The following is a 20,908-nucleotide window of genomic DNA, read 5'->3' as shown; positions in this document are numbered from 1 at the left end:
CTGTGACAAATTCCAGGTAGGAGAGGGTGCTGTAAGGCACATATAACTGGGAAACCTGACCTATGCTGGGTGTCAGGGAAGGTTTCCTAGGGAATAGAACACCTGGTTATTTAGTTTGTGGTACCTGAGTCTTCTCACCAGTAAAATAGGGATACTACCCTCTTTGACTCACAGAGACACTATAGCAAGAGTGGTCATGGACAAGAATGAGCTCTGAAAAATGCTCAGTGTGCCTAAAACTGAGTTTGTCCCTCCAGCCAAAGGCAGCTGTTCTCTAGCTTTGACATCTGTCACCAAGCCAGGCAGTTACTCAGGCAATCTGACTGAAGACCTTTGATCATTCTCCTCTACTCTGTCCAGCAGCAGGGGTCAGACAGACTTGGGTTAGCTTTGGTTCTGCCATTTAAATCTCATTTGAACTTGAGTAAGTTTCTTAATTGGTAAAGTCACTTTTCTTATTTGTGAAATGGGGCAAGTATCGGTTCATGGCTTAAAGCTTGTAAAGCACTTAGCATAGTAGTTGGCATGTAGTTACTTCCAAACCAAGTATAGCAAATGTTGCTGTAATTGTTATCATTGCTAATTATTAACTTTTTTTTTTTGTAATGGGGGCTCACTGTATTGCCCAGGCTGGAGTGCAGTGGCTATGCACAGGCTCAATCAGCACACTCAGCCTCAAGTTCCTGGCTCAAGTGATCGTCTGCCTCAGTCTCCCAAGTAGCTGGTACTACAGGCATGCACCACAGTGCCTCGAGCTAATTAATTACTCTTGTCAATTATTTCTTTGTAATAACTTTTACCTCTATTCCCACCAGCTTAGAGAAAGCCCTTGTCATTTGGCAAGAAGTGATTCCATAGCCTTCTGATCAGTGCCCCCAACTTGGCTCTCACTTCTCTAATTAATTCTACTTGCTTCCAAAAATAACAGCATTTTGCATATGTCACAGCTTTTAATATTATCACTGAAAAAACATTTGAAGCTTATAGCACAAAGAGCTAAACTTCCTAATATGGAAAGAAGTCCTAGATAATTGATAAGAAAAAGACCTACAAATGTGTAGAAAAACAGACATACAAATTCCAAAAAAGAAAAAAAAAAGTCTACTAAACATGAAAAGATAAGCAGCCTCATTTATTATAAAAGAAATGTAAATTAAAATTACACTAAAATTCATATTTTACTTATCAAGTTGACAAAAATTGAAGGTGTTACTAATAATACCTTCTGGCCAAGCTGTGGAGAAATAGGCATTTTCTTACATTGCTGGGGAGTAGAAATTGGTACAATCCTTATAGAAGGCAATTTGGCATTATTTGTCAAAATTACAAAGGCATATACCCTCAGACTCAGCAATTTTACCTCGGGAAATTTATTTTACAGAATACTTGCACATTGTATTTATTGCCGTATGGTTTGTAACAAGAAAGAACTGGAAACAAGCTAAATGTCTGGTAAATTATGGTTCATCTCTTCAAATAAATGCTATGCAAAAAAGAATGAAGAGAGTCCCTCTGTACTGATACAGGAAAATCTCCAAGATGTATTAAGTGGTTTTTAAAAAGCAAGGTGTAGAACAATGGGTACAGTATGTTACTTTTTGTGTAGGGAGGGGGTAATAATACACTCATGCGTGCACACACACACACATAGAAACTCTGGTAGGCACATACAATATTAATAGCAATACTTATCTCTAGTGGGAGGGGGTCTGGGTAGATGGGAGACAGAGGTAAGAGGGGAACTTTTCACTGGATACCTTATATAGTTTTAGCTTGTGAACTGTACTGCAATGGTTCTGTAAACACTACCTAGTCAAAAAATTATATTTAAATTACTCCCACTATTAAACCATTAACATATTGAGCATCTACTGTGTGCCAGGCCTAGGGGATACAAATGTGAATGTGGTTGTGGTTTGATGGAAAGATCCACTGAGCTTAAAATACCTGATTTAGGTCGGGCATAGTGGCTCACGCCTGTAATCCCAGCACTTTGGGAGGCCAAGGTGGGTGGATCACCTGAGGTCAGGAGTTGGAGAGCAGCCTGACCAACATGGTGAACCCCTGTCTCTACTAAAAATACAAAAATTAGCCGGGCGTGGTGGCATGCGCCTGTAATCCCAGTTACTTGGGAGGCTGAAGCAGGAGAATCGCTTGGACCCGGGAGGCGGAGGTTGCAGTGAGCCGAAATCACGCCATTGCTCAACAGCTTGGGCAACAAGACCGAAACTCCGTCTCAAAAAAAAAAAAAAAAAAAAAAAAATCTATCTGGAATTGATTGGGGATGGGGGGATTCAGTTAATCCAGCATCATTTACTGGAAAGACAGAGCCAATCTGACCCCCAATACAGCACAGCAGCACCTGACATAAATCAAGTGACCACATATTGTAAATCTGTTTTCGGACTTTATTCCATTGGTCAGTTTGTCCATCCTTCTACTATTTCTATGACTTATAATGGGTGTTGATATAAGATAGTGTTAAGTCTTTTCCAGTGGGCTCCGATTTTTCACCCTACCAAACCATCTAGTGCTGAAGTGCCACTGCCAACTCGCGCTTTGCTTTCAATACGTCCATGCGAGTGCGATTGATTTGCCTGTTTCCGTGGCTGGTTCATTTGTGGTTACCTGGGTCTTTGTCTCATTAAAGCCCTTCACACTGAAAGCCAGCCAGGTGTCTGCAGACGAGCAAAGCAGATCTGTTGGGTAATTAAATAACGCGGGGCAGGGGGAGGAGTGGATTCGACGAGGTTGTCTCTGGAGAGAGCTTCAGAAAGGAAGTGATCGAGCTATACTTGAGGACTGGCTCCTTGGGGAGATACGAAGAGAGCCAAACTCTAAAATCCGGGCAGAGGGAGGGCCTGGCGAGGTCACCGAATGTAAATGTCTCGGGGGGTTCCGCAAGGCAGCGCGAATCGGCTCGCCGGGGTGGGGCCGCGGAGCGGCAAATCACCAGTTGAGGGCCAGAGCGCGCGCCGCCAGCTCAGAGCTGCGCCTGCTGCTGGCCGGGCAGGGGACGGGACGGCGGCTGGAGCCGGGGCTGCGGGGCGCACCCGCTAGACGCGCGCGGGCTTCTCAACGGGCACGCCCCGCGGACTATGAGCGTCCCCTGCTCCGGGAGCAGCCGCGGCGCGGGTGGTGCGAGGCCAGCCGAGCGGCGCCTTTGAGCCCCAGCGGGAGGTCCAGAGATCCCGAGAGCCCGAGTGCCCAGCGCCGCGCCGGGAGGTGAGTCTCCGCCGCGCGCCCAGCGTCCTCGGGGTGCTGTTCCTCCCGGGGCGCCTGGGCCTCCCCCGCCCCTGTGAGGACACGCTAGGAAGTTTGTTGGAGAAAGTTAGGCTCTGGGGAGCCGGCGCTTGTTGGTCCCCACCCACCCCCGCCAGCGGATTTGGCGTTGGGGGCGGGGGTGACTGAAGTGGGGCCGGGGCTTGCGCTCTCCCGGCTCTCCAAGCGCGCTGCGACTCCCGGGACGTGGCCCACGGCGGGGAGCGCTCAGCCATTGGCAGCCAGACGTCTTGCTCGGCGGCACTCGAGCGGCATCTTCCCGGGCGCTGGCCTCGTCCGACCCCCTGCCCGTCGGGGCTGCTCTGCCGGACACCCCGTCCCGTCCCTCCCGGCCCCTCTCCGCAGAAGCCGGCCGGGTCGGGGAGATGCGAGGGCCCAGAGCGCTCCGCTGGAAGCCCAAGGCTCCGAGGAGGCGAGTTTCTCTGTTAATCTCTTGGGAAGTTTGCAAAGAAAGCGAAGGAGCCTGCCCTGTGACTGTTGACAACATCTCCCTCCCTCTCTCCCTTTGTTGAGAAAGAATGAATAGTTGGTTGTGTCGCTCCCTCTGCGTCGCGGTGGGGAGGGGGAGGGAAGGCAAAGGAAGGGAGGGACGGTGGGAAGGAGGTTCCGATAGATCGTACGGCCCATTTCTCCTTACCCACTTGGGCCGCTGAGGGCGCCGCCGCTTTAAAACGGTGTAATCAGGTGTAGACACTCGTCCGGGAGGAGGTTGAGCGGACTCCGAAGCATCTGGCAAGGCGGCGTGTTGCGTGGGGCGGGTCATGGTTGGGGTTTCGGGGGTGGAGAACTCGTGTTGGCGTTAACTCGCTTGAAGCAAGGTGCAAAGGAGAAAAACCATTTTCCTAACCTCATGTCTGTTTTCGCTTAAAGCTGTTAGCTGAGATGGAAAGTAGAGCCGTGCATTCAGATTCTTTTAAACCTTGACTTTATCTCCCAAGGCTACACAGACCTCCCCAAGGAAAGTACATTGGCCGAGGGAAGGTCAGTTTGGAAGCTGATAGCCTCCCTTGTGTTGCCTGGGACTGAGTTGAGATCCTGGGGGCTGCGGGAGGCCTCAGTGCTGGGGGTGGGGCCCAGCTCAACACAGGCCCAAGTGGGAAGGGGCTACCCAGATAACAACGGGGAAGCCCACAGGCAAAGCGCTTGTCTGCGAGCGTGCCAGCGGGTATTGAGGGTAACGTAAATACCTGGCCAAGCCAGGAGCTCCCACACCACCCCAACTCCAACTTTCTCTAAACTGCTGTTGAGAAGGCTGACGTTTCCAGGATGACTAACCAAGGTCTAAATCTCCTGTTCACAAAGAAAGAACTGCTTGTCAAATGGATGCTAATCTTCAGAACCTTATCGGGTAAATCCTGTACTGTTGCTCGAAATACGATCCATGGAGGAATTATTCATACTTGAATCATTTGGCTAGACTTCATAAGTTTACTTCAAAAATAAAGGGATACTCTTAATTCCTAAACCCAAGCAAAACTTCATTTTAAGTGGATGAGCATTTTAAGTGAATATGTGTGGTTGTTCCATCTCCTCTCTCCATCTGACTCTCCAGAAAAGATATAAAACTACAGATCCAAGTTGTAAATTCTCTGTCATGGGGCAGCCGAGACGGTTACATTTCCAGAGTTTAAAATATAATGAAAAGTTCTTAAAGCCCACATCAGATAACCATTATGAGTTAAACTTGAAAATATCCCGTTTCAGAAATAAAAGAGTAAAATCCAAACAAGTGGGCTGCTTATCTCTGCCTCAGCTTGCAAGATCATCAGTTTCTCTGAGACGTCATTGTAAAGCAAGTGAGTTGGGCCTCAGTTCACAAGCATTTCAAAACCCAGCGACTCACCAGGCCCAGGAAGGCAGCACATATGGTAGAGTTTGTCAGGCTTGCTCTTGTTCCTGATGGTCACATGAGTCTCAGATTTTCATATCAAGATGCAGAGTCTTTGACTTTTGTATATTTCAAACTGTGGCATTAGACTGAGTCAGGACGTTGTGTCTGTTTTCCTGCATAGTAGAGAGAAGTTAGATGGCCAGAGTCTCACTTAGGCTTTATTCTAAAGACTGCATGTAGGCTCACTTGGTTTGCCTGTACGTGTGTCTGTGTCCATGTCCTACTTGGCTTCGTGTCTTCGTATCTATTGTTCTAGGTTAAAACGTTTCCCTCCCCATCCTTCCCAGTTGCAGTCTTCGTTTGTGAACTCTGAGTTACTTCCTTTGTGAACTCTCAGTATAACAGAGATACGGTGACTCTTATCTGACAAGATAGATAAGAGCAGCTCCTGCCCTGCTTAGAGGGGACCTGCTATTTACTAAGTACTTGCAGTATTTCTAGAACTTTGTATACACAATCACTTTTAATTTTTACAACAATCTTATGAAATAGCTGTTAAGTCATTTTTTAAAATGAGAAACAGAGAGGTTGAGTAACTTGTCCCAGGCCATACAGCTAGTAAGTCAGTGGCAGAGTAGAGACTTGAACGTGTAGATACCTGCCTCCAAAGCCTAGGTTCTGAGTCATACCATTTTATTTTTTAAAAATCAAGTGGTACATAAGAAGTATATAATGACTAGGGACATTGAGACAGAAACATTTCCAAGTGGAGAAAACATGGGAAGCAGAGACTGGAGACTTGGGTTTAGTCTCCATCCACCACTTGTTCCTACAGCAAGACCTTTGCATTTGCCAGATCCCCTGCCTGGAACCCCCCTTCAGACCTTTTTTTGACTGGTTCCTTCTCTTCCCTTTTTTCAGGTCTCATGTCATTGTTACCTTTTCAGAGAGGCCTTCCAGTCCACCCTAATGTAAAGTAGCCCTCCACCCCCACAGTCATCTTTTGTCAGTTCATCCTGTTTTATGTTCTTTAGCCTGCTTACAACTTGGATGTTACCTCATTTTCTTGTTTATATAGGTTGGATTCCTCCATAAGAGCAAGACCTTGTCTAATTTATTATGCCCTTAGCCTTGGTACACCTTGAGCCCACAGAGAATATATATCAAATGAACATTTATTTCCCTTATCTAGAAAAATGAACTGGGAATTACCAGTACTTATGGTCATTACTTTTTGTCTAATAATATTCTTCCTCCAGAATATTATTAGCTTCATGAGAACAGACCACTTCTGTCTTGTTTAATGCTGTCCCCAACACCTACCACAGTGCCAGCCATAAAGGAGACCCTCTGTGAATGTATGTGTTGAAGAATGAATGTTTGTATTGATTGATACCCCTTCATCATCATTGAATTCTGTTTTGCAGGTAAACAATTATGACTGAATTGCTGTGTACCAAAGAGACTCACTAATCCAGTGGTTCTCAATCCTGGCTTCACATTGGTCAATATTGGAGACTGATGCTAATGTCCCACCCACAGAGATTCTCATTTCATTGTTCTGGGCTGAGACTTGGGCATCAGGATTTTAAAAGCTTCCCAGAGGATTCTTATGTGCAGCCAGGTTGAGAACCAATGGTTTATGTTTTTATAATAGAACTCATTCCTTGCTTTGGTCCTTATAGGCTTGAAGAAGCCAGGGTGAGAGAGAGCAGGGATATAATTCATGGGTATTGTATGATTCCTGACAGTTTAAGAGGTACTTTCACAGCTGTTATCACATCTGATAATAACAAGTTAAGGGATCTACTCTCTGGTTTAAATATTCCCTTTATGTTGATGATTCCTAAAAATCTCCATCTGCCCCCACTTCTAATTGTGCATACCAGTATCTAACCTCCTCTTAGACTAAATTGCTTATACCTCACATGCAGCAGCTCCAGTGCTGCGCTTGGTTCCTGCAGGGGTCCCCTTCTGAAACTACTCGGCATGTTACAGCATCGCACCACCTCCTGTGGCTGTAGGCTTCTTCCTTCCAGCCAGATGCCTCAAGCTCTGATGTCTCATCACTCTCTCCTTCCTCTCCCTTTACCCAAATGCTGTCCCAGGTCAGACTTCTTCATTGTTCCTCCATGGGTTTCACCATCAGCCTCAGTAACCTCTCTGCCTCCTTTTTCTCTCCCCTCCAGAACAACCAGAGTCACCAACTTGGGTACTGACTGGGTTCTGTCCTTCCCTGCCAGATCTTCCCTAGCACTTACAGTCAAGTCCAGACACCTTGGCAAGGCCTTCAAGACTCCATGGTCTGGTCCTAACCTAAGTCGTTTCTCGGAAATGCTTCTCAGCTTCACTCGAGCCACAGCACACAACTTGGAGTGTCCTGAGCCTGTGGGGACACTTCCATGCCTTTATGCATCTGCCATTATAGCATCCCCCGGGGAGGCTTTTCCCTACACGTTAACTTTTCAAAATGCTTTGTCTCTATTGTTGCCCTCTCTGAGCCTTCTCAAGTCCTTTTGTCAAAATTAATTGTTCCTTTCAGCATAAGGGTCTCTACGAATTATTCTATCTTAGAGTTCATAGTCAGGTATTGGGTCTTAGGTATCTTTGTTTCTCCAGGTGTCTTGTATGAAATAGGCACTTAAATGTTGGTTGAATTGAAGGTAAGAAGGGGAAGTATTAACATCCTCTGTTATTGGAGAATAAATTGAGGTGTTGGTAACTTGAAGGACATTTTAGAACACTTTAGGGCAATCTGGAAGTCTAAATAGATGTTGGAGAAGCAGAGAGGAAAAAGCTGCCAAAGGCACTGGTGCTAGGGCGACTTTTGCCCATCATGCTATCTCGGAAATAGATTTGATCAGCAGCATGGCCCTATGCACATGAAGAAGTTCTGTAGAGTGCTGCAGGCCTCCCCACGAGGTTCTTGGAAATGACCCAGTCCTGTCTGTGAAGAAGGAAGGTGCTGATAGCTTGAACAGGCGAGAATTCACAACGGTGGGGTGTGTGTGTGTAGGGTGGAAGAATCCTAGTCGGTTTACGTCACTTGTGTTCAGGCAGGGTGGCTAGGGAGTTTGGTTTCCTTTCTAATATGGACGGTTAGCATTGAGCAAGTGCTGACAGTGTGCCAGGTACTGGCCAGAGCTGGGAGGGGCTGCACAGGACTCTGTCCTATTGTTCTGCACCTACTGGAGCAGGCCTTCTGTGTGGTACTAGTTAGACGCGGAGCAGGCAAGCCCCAGAATTATTGGATTTGACAATGAACCGAGGACAGGGTTAGGATTGTAGACCTTTAATAAAGATGCTCCTTCCATCTCACTCCCAGCACTTCTGTGCTTCTGCCTATCTTATGTGGAAGCAGTGGGACGTGTGTTTTGTTGTATATACACATACAAACACGTGTGTTTTCTTTACACACTCTAATGTCATTGTCGCTGCTCCACTTCTGTCAGCTTGTGGAGGGTTGCGTTCTTCTTGGTTGTCTTCAAGCCACGTCCCAAGTCCACAGTTCCTTTGTAGAACTGACTGTGCAGTAGTGCTATTAAGTGAGAATTTTCACTCGAAGCTCTTGCATGAATAATGCAGTGGAAAGGGTGGTCTGCAAGGAAAGAGGGCTGCAGGACTGGAGAACAGACTAAGGGGCAGCTCTCCTCACCAGCCCAGGGGAAGGGCTGTGTGTTGGGCTTGGCCACCCTGCAGTGCTGTCCAGACCAGAGTCTGATATCATGACTATTGTAAGACAGATCCTGGAGCCTCTGTCTCCAGGAGCCAGCCCTCATTTTTCTTTCTTTCGCCTCCTATTTCTTTTCCTCTGTATATTGGCCTTAAAAATGTGTTATATAATTTGTCTTAGGCCAAAACCGTAGTTTGCTTTGGAGCTGGAGGCACTGACTCTGCTTAAGGTAAATGCTTCTATTCATGGTCCTAGCTAGGAGCGAGTGTCGGGGCTACTTGCTGCAGACAGCCTCATGTGCCATTCTCCTTTCTCTTTCCATGTCTCCTTTGCCCCCCACCCCCACCATTTTTTTTCTTTTCTTCTTCCCTTTTCCTGTCTATTCTTTCCTGACTGTACAGGCACCCATGGGCATTACCTAACCCTGCTGGGGGCAAGCAGATCCTGACCCCTCTGGGGGGCCATGTACATGCAGCGCCCACCTCAGTGGCTTTCCTTTGCAGCTAAGCCTGCTGGTGTATGGCAGAATTGCCCACCTCCTGACCCCTGACCCTAGCCCGTGTTCACTAAGTAGAGTGCATTGATTGATTTATAAACACTGGGTCTTTGCCAGAAAAATTCGGTCCCGTCATCCTGGGTAGCACAACTGAGGACTGGTTCGGCACTGAAGACAATTCTAGCGGCTAAAGAATTTCAGTAATCCCTGCCTGTTCTTATCATTTACACTGCTGTGAAAATATGTGAGCTAATTAACAGTTTATAATATTTTCTTTCATACATTTATTACTGCAACTGTGAGTCCTCCCTTAATCACCTTTGTTTTGCTAGTTGTGCTTTTCCATCAGTCACCTGAAATAATAAAATGGCTTATATGCCACTAACAACTCTGAAAGTGTTTGCCCTCTTGGTTTTGCTGCCAACCCAGGAACATTTCATGAGGAAGATAAGTAAACTTCCCATTCTTATTAGACTCCACTAGTGATGCATTAAATGTTGATCTGTTAATGGTCTGTGAATATTTCATTTTATGTGGCATATTTCCATTTCCTTTTGTAAGTAGGAAGTCAGTTCTTGTGACTCTCGAAGATTTATATCTTCACTCTTTTCTTTCCCCCTTAGAGTTGAGAATTATGGCTGCAGGAAAATTTGCAAGCCTTCCCAGGAACATGCCGGTGAATCACCAGTTCCCCCTGGCCTCGTCCATGGACCTTCTGAGCAGCAAGTCCCCTCTCGCTGAGCATCGCCCAGATGCCTATCAAGATGTGTCTATACACGGCACCCTTCCACGGAAGAAAAAAGGTCCTCCTCCCATAAGGTCCTGTGATGACTTCAGTCACATGGGCACCCTCCCCTACTCCAAATCCCCACGGCAGAACTCACCTGTGACCCAGGACAGCATCCAGGAGAGCCCATGGCAGGACCGGCACTGCGAAACCTTCACCTTCAGGTAACTTCTGTGATTTCACTAGTGAAGATGATTTGTCTTAAAGTGCTTTTTAAAAGGTTTTTATGGCTGGGTGTGGTGGCTCACACCTATAATCCCAGCACTTTGGGAGGCTTAGATGGGTGGATCACAAGGTTAGGAGTTCAAGACCAGAGCAACATGGTAAAACTCTGTCTCTACTAAAAATTTAAAAAGTAGCCAGGCGTGGTGGCGTGTGCCTGTAATCCCAGCTACTCAGGAGGCTGAGGCAGAAGAGTCACTTGAACCCAGGAGGCAGAGGTTGCAGTGAGCCGAGATCACTCCACTGCACTCCAGCCTGGGCAACGGAGCGAGACTCCGAAGTTTTTATTAGGAAAAATGTCAAACATACACAAAGTTGAGCGAATAATTTAATTAACTCCCATGAACCTGTCACCCGGCTCCAACAGTTAACCAGCTCAGGGCCAGTCCTGTTTTGTCTGTACTCTCACCTACTTCCCTCATCTGGTATTATTTTGAAGCAAATCTCAGATTTAATATTATTTTATCTGTAAATATTTTGGTATGTTCCTTTCAAAGATAAGGACTCTTATGTTAAAAACTATATAACCACAATGTAAAAAACTATAACACCTAAATAAAAATTAGCCACTTCTTAACATTATGTAATATTTGAGGGTATTTAAAAATCCAACTTCCTCTATTAAGTCCCTTAAAAGAAAGCCCAAGTACTTTCTTTTTATCATAGCATCAGATTCTGAACCATGTGCATCCACTTCTGTGGAGATGCCAGGATGTCTATAAATTAGGCCCCATATCTCCTTATATTTAGTTGTCAGCAAGCTGAAATAAAATTTTATATGGATGCACCATCAGGTCAGCTTCAGAATACTTTAGGACAAGAATTGATTTTTCCCTCTCTGTGACAGAGATCTGGGTAAATGAGTCTTACAGTTGTAAATGCTTTTTCTCTGGATTTGTAATGGGCCTGGCTGTGACTGGTTTCTGCCTGTTAGAGCTAGTTTGGAAACTGCACTCCTTTTCGTGTTGGGGAAGATCAGCAGCCTGTGATGCTATCTGGTAAAGAATGGGACGATTTCTTTTGTTATCTCTCTTTTTGTCCAAGCTTGTCACAAAGCCGCTTGGATCCTAGCTCATTCATTTGTTCAGTATCTGTATATGGAGCACCTATATTAGAGTGTGTTGATTTTATAAGCCCCAGGGCTTACCAGGAAAATTCTTCTTAGTCCTTCTGATTATCTTAAATGAAGGGCTGGTCCAGCATTGAAGACATTCTAGCAGCGAAATTATTGCACAATCGGTTCTTGCCCTTTTATAGGGTGGTGGAAATATGTGAACTAACAGGGTAGCAGTGGAGCATCTGAAGCAGTGTCTTCCCAGAGTTTACATTCTAGTGAGCGAATTAGGTAGTATGTGCAAATAAATAAGACAATTGCAGATTATCCCAAATGCTGTAGAGGAAATGGAGTGATATGCTGGAGGTTTATTGGAGGTGGTACGTTTTTGGTAGGATAAACAGGTTTCTGAGATGATATTTAAGCTCAGATTTGCATAATGAGGGAAAGCAACCATGGGCCTTCCAGGCTGTTGCAGGCATAGGGAAGTCAAATGCAGAGAACTGGAGGTGAGAGCACGTTTGGCATGTTTCAAAACCCCAAAAGGAACCGGAATGGCCTGTGGCTGGACTGCAGCACCTTGAGAGGAGAACAGTGTAGGTGTTGGTACAAAGCTAGGTGAACAAGAGTTCAGAATTATTCTCAGTTCCATAATTACGGTAGTACAAGAAGAAAATAAGTGGAGGCCCAGATAATCTCCATAGAAACCACTAGAGAGCCCTGAACTGCTTCTGACACCAGATTGGGACATTCCTTGGGGTATCCTGGGGGTTAGAAGGTCCTGGACCCCGCTCCACAAAATCTAGGTGGGTGACCTCCCAGCTCAGAGAGCTGGCAGGCAGCCACTGCTGGAATGGGTGAACATGGAGGTGCATACCTGTGCACAGGATTGTTAATATCGCCTCATTGGCACGTAAGGCACGTAAGGGGCAAGAATGCAGGAGGTGAGCAGCAAAGACAGGTAACTTGGCCTGTTAAAGATGAGCACAGATGCCAGGCTGCATGATGTGGAGTCAGAACCAACTGTTAGCTGGCTTACGGTGGACCGCTTTTCATTTATTAACTTAAACTGCCCTGAGCTAGGTGTCTACCGTGTACTAGACACAGACAGTTTATAGACTTACTCCTTGAAGTTCTGAGGCCCTGGCTAGGTGCCAGCTCTTACAAAGGGAAACTCCACACTAGGGGGGTGGGTGGGGAGGCGGTAGTAATGGAGTCACCCTTCCTATCTTGGGGAAGTTCTTGGTAAACACCCAAGGTCCAAGCTGTCAAGCTGCCAAGAGCGTAAAGCTTTTTGATTTGAAAACTGACTTGGACTGAGGTCGTATTTCTGTAAAAGATCTTATCGGAGGATGGGCGCAGGTCCTGAGTTTGTAGTCCAGGCTGTGGAAGACTTAACAAGCACTCCTGGTTTAGGGTTTGTTTATGATTGAGAGCTATATTAATCCAAATTCACATCTTTTTTTCTTAGCTGAAAATATCTTATTGTTAAAGATGAATACAGGAAGTAACAAATGCATATCCCTCAAAAATTGTGCTGAGAAGATGCATGGTTCTCTGTCAAAGGGTCATAAAGTCCTACCCCGCTCTGTACGACTATTAATGTATTTGTTTTTCTAACACATTAAAGAAAAATCTCCTGAGGTGTTCTTAATTTTGAGAAGTTCAAAATACCTTATATTCTTTTTTTTGTGAAGTATTCTTAATGAGATTATAAGCTGCCTCAATTCCTTTTTGAAACCAGCCATGATATAAACAAAGTTTTTGCGTATGAAAAGCTAGGACCAAGCAGCCTGAATGAAAATCCAAGGCTCTAGAGAGGGAGGTTTTGCCAAAGGTGCCACAGCAGAAATACAGTGAGAGAAACCGAACTTCTCATTCAGCTCTTCCAGTTGAAAGGAGCTGCAAAACACCAACCGTTCACTCCAGCTCAGTCACCTCTTTCTCTCTTTTCGTAGTGAATTCAGGGGTTAATTTGAGTTGACAGTGACTTGCCCAGATGTCAGCTCTGAAAACATTGCATCTCATCATGTTGGGTATTGGCCTGATGTGTATTGGCATGAAGATAGTGGGCCACCTTGGATGTCTCCTGCCTCCCCTATCTCACTCAGAGGGAGGCCCTCCAGATAAGCACCTCTTTGTCTTGTGAAGTACTCTGTTGCAAGTTTGCTCTTTTCCAAAAAATTATGTTTAGCTTGTTAATCATTTAAAAGTCAGCTTTATAGGCCGAGCATGGTGGCTCACGCCTGTAATCCCAGCACTTTGGGCAGCTGAGGTGGGCAGATCATGAGGTCAGGAGTTCGAGACCAGCCTGGCCAACATGATGAAACCCCCTCTCTACTAAAAATACAAAAAAATTAGCCAGGCATGTTGGCGTGCGCCTGTAATCCCAGCTACTTAGGAGGCTGAGGCAAGAGAATCGCTTGAACCCGGGAGGTGGAGGTTGCAGTGAGCCGAGATCATGCCTCTGCACTCTGCCTTGGGTAACAGAGCGAGACTCTGTTTCAAAAAAAAAAAAGTCACCTTTATTATAATTGAATATTCATTGAACATACATCCTATCGGAGGCCCAAGACAAAGCAGAGGAAGTCCCTTCTTTGACCTTAAAACTTGCGTGATTAAGCTGTCATGTCTACATGTGTCATTTCCTCCATTATTCTTCCATTATTAATTATCCTAATAATTATTAATAAACATAATTATCCTAATATTATCAATTGTTATCGCCTACATTTTATAGTTTTCAGATAGCTTAAGGGATATGTTCATAAACTACCTTGTTTGAACATTGTAACCCTGTGTGAGAGACATAGCAGATTTCATTATGAATATTGTTATCACCATCATCAGTATCATCATTTAGAGTTGAGGAAATGGGTCCAGGGATGTTGAGGCACCTAAGATCATACCTTAATGGATCACTGAGCTAGGATTAGAACCCAGAAAGTATTATAGGGCCTTCCCCAGACAGTGTGTTCCATAGCCTCCCAAGAATGTTGGCACCAGCTGTGGGCATCCTCTGAGCTATCTTCTTGCACAGGGATCAGTACCCTGCTTGTATTCAGCGCCTTGGACACCTACTTTGGGGAGAATGGAGCCTTGCCTGCCGAGAGCCAGGCAGAAGGCAGGCCTGGAAGGGGGAGTTGGTCTTCTCTTTTGGTGACTGTTATCTCTTGGCTTTGTTGTTGTCTTGGCTGCCCTTGGATGTACTTGTGGTTTTGAAAGGTGGCCAAAGCCAGAAGCCAGGGAGCTCTTAAACCTGCTGCTTGGTGTCACAGAAGGAGCCTTTGTTCTGCAAGCAGACCCAGGTTTCTCTGAGAGGTCTGCAGATAGGATTTCCTCTTGACATTCACATCGTTCAGCTGATATCCCCTTGATTCATTTATCTTCAAGGATGAATTAGTATTATTATTTATTTTTATATTTTCCATAAGTTATTGGGATACAGGTGGTATTTGGTTACATGAGTAAGTTCTTCAGTGGTGATTTGTGAGATTTTGGTTCATCCATCATCCAAGCAGTATACACTGCACCCTATTTGTAGTCTTTTATCCCTCGCTGCCTCCCACTCTTCCCCCCAAGTCCCCAAAGTCTATTGTATCATTCTTATGCCTTTGCATCTCATAGCTTAGCTCCCACATATCTGTGAGAACATACAATGTTTGGTTTTCCATTCCTGAGTCACTTCACTTAGAATAATAGTCTCCAATCTCATTCAGGTCACTGTAAATGCTGTCAATTCATTCTCAAGGATGAATTTGTATTCAAATCTGGAACCTTCCTTGGACTGAGAGGAGACTGGTTCCTGTTGTCGGGATGTCTGTGTTGCTAGGATAGCTGAGGGATCAGTGCTTGGAGACCATTCAGGTCTTTTTCTTGCTTGTGGGTACGTGGAGGCACACATTCCTCGGAACAGCTGTGAGTGCCTAATTCCTTCTGCCTCTTGTGCTGTGGGAGCATGTGGTGGGACAATGTGGTGTTTCATTAGTTTGCATGAGTGGAACTGACTGACTCGTCACAAGTGTTTTAACTGACAGTGGCCAGAAAGTCTGCAGAATTATCCCTAGTTAAAATGAGCGGTACATTTTCCCAGGCAGTAACTAACCTACCCTGTCACAGTGTCAGATCTTCAATGTTGAAACAAAGATGTAAGGTCCAGGATCTATGCAGCTTTTTCATCTAAAACACTGATTTAAAGCCCTAACTCTGGACTGTCAATGCCCTCATCTGAAAAATGGTTTTAGTTATTCTTCTTCAGTACCACTGATTTCTGTAACTACTGCCTTCTCCTTAACAAAGCAAGATGTTCCCTCAGACACTCAAATACACCAGCCTTTAGCTCAGGGTTAATCAGAAGGATGTATGATGTGAAGGTCCACATGCAAACATCTGCAATTTATTTATACCCAGCATGTCTGCTGTCTGCAAATTGGAAGCTTTATTGTGTACTTTTTGGAGAAAAAAATTGGATTTGGAGTTTAAAAAAAATACTGGGCCAGGCATGATGGCTCCTGCCTGTATTCCCAGCACTTTGGGAGGCCGAGGCAGATGAATCACCTGAGGTCAGGAGTTTGAGACCAGCCTGGCCAACATGGTGAAACCCTGTCTCTACTAACAATACAAAAATTAGTTGGCCATAATGGCACATGCCTGTAATCCCAGCTACTGGGGAGGCTGAGGCAGGAGAATCACTTGAACTCGGGAGGCGGAGATTGCAGTGAGTCGAGATCACATCACTGCTCTCCAACCTGGATGACGAGAGTGGAACTCCGTCTAAAAAAAAAAAAAAAAACTTTTACTAGATTAATAGATTCTATTTAGTAGACGGTATACTTACTGAGTGAGCATAGTGACAATGGCTTTTTAACAGCCCAAGTTCAAGAATGTTTCTGGAAAATAAGAGTCCATGGGTTGAATTGATGTTTTTATAAGTTTAAAGTTGGGTTTTACTAACATTTTGAAATACCCCTTGGTGTTTGAATGCAGCTGTTGTGAATAGTTTAGTGAATTCCAAGGAATGGTGAATGTCCTGGCCCCTGGTGGCCCCTGGTGTGCTGAGGTCAGGAGCAGCTGGGTCAGAGGTGAGCTCAGCCCCTGCATCTCGCGCTGCTCCTGGGTTGAAGAAGTCCAGAGTGTGGAAAGTGCCTGCAGATCTACCAGCTGTCTGGTGGTTGTCCTAAATCCTCTACTGACAAGGATGATTTGAATCTAAATGCCAGGATCTACGCATTCTCAGCTGTTCTGGGGGAAAAAAATTTTTTTAACAGATTGCAAACCACAACCAAGAAAATGATCAGAGAATTACACAATGCAGTCCTTGTTGAGTGGAGCTGCGTAACATCTCCTCTGGACTGCCCCTTCCTCACTCCCACCCCAGGACAGACCTGTTTTAAATCATGTTTTTTTCGGGTCACCAGCATGCTATTTGGGAAAGGTCAGGTATTTTAGTCTTCTGGGTTTTTCACGTCCCTCAATATATGTTAAAACACCTTGTAAACAGAAAGTGCTATGCAGTTACAAATTATTACTCATATTCTTATCACATGTGGATTTGCGAGCCAGCCTAGCCTGGCTAGAATACACAAGCTGGAGAAGTCTTAGTTGTAAGCTAAAGGAGTAGTTGCTGTGGTTGATTGGAAGGAGACTGTCCTCAGGGGGACTGGACTAGGTGGCCAGACCTGCCTGAGCCACATGGCTGATACGACCTCAAGTCATGCTTCGGAATGGTGTCACTATCCAGTCTGTCCCCAAGAGGCTAGCCGTGGGATTGGATGTAGAATTTCAAGCTCTCTTCTTAGAGGCCCCAAAGACAAGCATATAGGGCCTTGCTTGAAGGATTGTGCTGTTATTTATGAGTTAGAGAGGTCTGAGAAACCTTCCTTAGTTGCCCCAGCTTTTATGCAGTGTGATCTGTCTGTAGTTCCAGTTTGCCTGTGAATATAATCGCTAAATATAAAATAACTCCTTTTGTGAAGAGGAGAAAAAACACAGGACAGATAATCCAGAGGTTTCAGTTCAGATCCTTGTTTTTGCCACTTATTAGATGTGTGAACTCTATAGCAGGTTCTAAACCATAAAATGGGAGTGTAAATAACCCGTCCGAGGAGTGCTGTGTAGGTTTACTGCTCACTAAATATGAAGGCTCCACAGAACGTCAGAGCTCTGACTTTCACACTTGAGCCTGGTACACCGTACTGGGAATCTGCTTGAGCAGGTCCCATGCCTGCTTCTAGCTCCCACCTGGTCACCAGCAGTTTCTTCTCCTGCTCAGCTCTGCTGGGACGCCTGGCTCAAAGCCACTGAGGCCTTTTCCGGGACATCGATGTAGCCATGGCTATCAAAGAAAGCCACTAGTGACCTTGACTCTGATTCCAGCAGCCTGACATGGTAGCTTTGTGACCTTGGATAAATTATTTTATCTTTCTGAGTCTCCATGTCCTCAAAGGGTGACTCTAAGGATCAGATACAATCTCATGTGAGGGTGCCTAACACAGCTCCTGGCATGGAGGACGCTCAGACTGATTGGTTTCCTTCCTTCCTTCCTTCCTCCTGGAAGGCTAGAGCTGGGAGGTGCCTAAGCCTTTGGTGTAACCTGAGATCACGTTCAATGACAGCAGCATGTGTGGGAGAAAGTTTCTCACATGTTGATGGAGTCTGGCTGGAATCCCTCTATCTGAGCCTGCCCTACAGCAATGAGTCTTGGCCAACACTCAGTTTATAGGTATAACAACCACGCAGTGCTCTAAAATATCAGCATACCATTGTACTGATACAATACACAAAACAGAGCCTGTCTTCAGTGAATGGGGCCCCCAGCCCTTGCCTGATTGTTCTTGTACTTAATATCAGTGTCTTTGCTGTTTATTCTTCCATGCATATTTATTAGCTTGTTTTATGCCAGGCATTGTGCTAGGTGCCAGATACCTAGTGAAGCACAAAATAGATGTAGCCCCTGTCCTTAGGGAGTTCTCAGTTTAGGGGCCATTCAGGCAAATGCATCATTAAGTGCATAACTACAAAATGAGGAGGAACAAGGAAGATACAACATCAGAGGACCCCAGGTTACTTAGACTGGTGGAGAGAAGGCCTCTCTGGCATGGGAATTTGAAGATTTAATATAAAAAGAGAATGTATTTCAGTAATAATTTTTACGTAACCATGTTGAAATGATAATGTTTTTGAAATAGTTAAATAAAAGATTAAAATTAACTTCACCTATTTTTTAAATTGACTACCAGAAAATTTAAAATTACCCATGTGGCTCACGTTGTGTTTTTATTGGATAGCACTGGTCTAGATTTAGGTAAGGAGTTCAGATTTTCTCTGTAGGGCGAAAGAAAATCTAACTTTAAAGGATTTTAAGCAAGGGAATGGCATGATCAGTTTTTAGAAGATTGCTTTGTCTCCTTGTAGAGAATGATTGATGGAGAAGAGCATGAGGAGGGAAGGCAGGACGTGGTTGTAAAAGTACAGGGAGCAGGTGAGGGTCTGCACTAGGGTGGTGGTAGAGGAGAGAAGTCTGTGGATTTGAGATATAGTTTGCAGGTACAGTCTGCCGTATCTGCTGAGGTTTGGATCTGGTGGCGTAAGGGAGAGGTATAGTCAAGCATGGCTCAGGCAGCTGAGTATATGGGATAGGGTATTCGCTGAGATAAAGAAGCTTGGAAGAGGACCAAGGCTTTATTTGTTTGGTTGATGGCATTTTCTTAGGGAAGGGGGTTATGGTAGATTGCTGAGAATCAGGACTTCTGTTTGGGGCTTGCTAAGTTTGAGATGCATGCATGTCTAAGTGGAGGTGTTAAACAGACAGGCGGTTGGAATTATGAACCTGGAGCTCTGCAAAAAGGTCTGATCTAAAAGGTATAAAGTTAGGAGTCTGCACAGAAGTGAAATTAAAGCCATAGAAATGGATGCCATCGTCAAAGGAGAGATCTAGAGCTCTGTGTATAGAGTAAAGGGAAGGAACCCTAAGAACGACCTCAAAGGAATCCCAACACAGTTCATTCCAGGGAGTCAGAAGAGGAGGCTGAGTGCAGAGAAATGAGATAGGATATGGATAGGTAGGATCTGGATAGGGTTGGTGTTCAAAAGAAGATTTTTTTTTTTAGATGATAAACAAAATTCAATAGGAGACAATCTTGCCATTTAAACTAAAACAAAGCACATTTTATCCACTACTTGATTTTTTAAATAAAGCAGACATGTTTCCAGGGCCACCCTCCCTGGGATCTGTGTCAGCAGCATGGTGATTGTATTCCTATGGTTCCTTCCCAGCAGTCCTGGACATTCCCCGAGGACCCTGTAGACAGGAGGTACATGGACACTTCAGTGTCTGCCTTTGCCTGAAGGGTGATGGCTGCTTTTCCAAGGTTGAGGTGGGTGGCCACGTTGAGGATGGGTGTCTGCCCTGGAAGACAGGTTAAGGGGGTATGTTCTTTATCTGGTAGGCAGAAACCCTTCCTCTTAGAGGCTTGATGACATTATCTCAAAACCATAGCATTTTTATTCTTTCTCTGGATTAGTTAGAAAAAGACTTTACAAACACACTCTTTCAGAAGCCAGTAGGGAATGGGTGGGGGTGGGGTAGATGGGACTAGTGGGATTGGAGGAAGGGCAGATAGATAGCAGCCAAACAAAGCATCTGCTTTTATCAAAAGTGCTGTGTTTGGGCTTAGACAGACTGAAGCCTCATGATTTACTGATGCCAGATCCTCTCTGCCTGCCAAGAGACATACTGGCCTTGATACGGTTTTTCTTGTTCTTACCCTATTCAATTTGACCGACTGCTGCCAAGTTAAAATTTCGACAGTGGCTTTTAGCTTCATGCTGTCACTAGAATTCTGCTGAGCCCAGGTTAACCCATGACTGGGTCAAGTTTTTATCAACCAGTACCACTTTGTATTAGTCTTGGATTCCTATATAGACTCACCATAGTGTAATATGCAGGATATTTAAATGATGCTGTTTTAACATGATTAGGGAAACTGCCTGAAAAAGGAGTTGAGTTGCCATTCTTTTCATGAACACATTCATCATTGCTATGTTTTCAGATAAGATAGACACTGACTCATAGAAAAGTAGGAACTGGGCCAGGCGTGGTGGCTCATGCCTGTAATCCCAGCACTTTGGGAGGCCAAGGTAGGCAGATCGCGTGAGGTCGGGAGTTCGAGACCAGCCTGACCAACATGGAGAAACCTCGTCTCTAAAAAAAATACAGAATTAGCTGGGCGTGGTGGTGCATGCCTGTAATCCCAGCTACTTGAGAGGCTGAGGCAGGAGAATCGCCTGAACCAGGAGGCAGAGGTTGCAGTGAGCCGAGATCCTGCCATTGCACTCCAGCCTGGGGCAACAAGAATGAAACTCTGTCTCAAAAAAAAAAAAAAAAAAAAAAAAAAAAGAAGAAGAAGAAGAAAAGGAAAGTAGGAACTGGCTGTTGAAATGAAAGAACCAGGCATTTTAGAAGTAATCAGGCCTTAGAATCTCTGACAGCCAGGGAGGGAAATGTGTTCTTGTCTATAGTCTACCCCGGACTGTAAGAAAAAGGATTCCAAAAGTCGAGGGGC

General features: G+C 45.1%; 1 protein-coding gene across 1 annotated transcript in view; it reads left to right on the top strand.

Annotated features, from left to right (window-relative positions):
• Positions 1-3,168: 3,168 nt before the first annotated feature.
• The window catches only part of BCAR3 (BCAR3 adaptor protein, NSP family member), a 121,331-nt gene continuing 103,591 nt past the window's right edge, over positions 3,169-20,908 (top strand). Inside the window, exons 1-2 of the mRNA XM_050807188.1 lie at positions 3,169-3,225; positions 9,906-10,233. Of these exons, the coding sequence (XP_050663145.1) occupies positions 9,917-10,233 (317 nt within the window). The 5' untranslated portion in view covers positions 3,169-3,225; positions 9,906-9,916. The remainder of the gene's footprint in view (positions 3,226-9,905; positions 10,234-20,908) is intronic.

The sequence above is a fragment of the Macaca thibetana genome, chromosome 1 (assembly GCF_024542745.1).
Source record: "Macaca thibetana thibetana isolate TM-01 chromosome 1, ASM2454274v1, whole genome shotgun sequence".
NCBI classification, from domain to species: domain Eukaryota; kingdom Metazoa; phylum Chordata; class Mammalia; order Primates; family Cercopithecidae; genus Macaca; species Macaca thibetana.
Note: the sequence above shows the minus strand (reverse complement) of the source record. Positions and strands in the feature narration are given on the sequence as shown.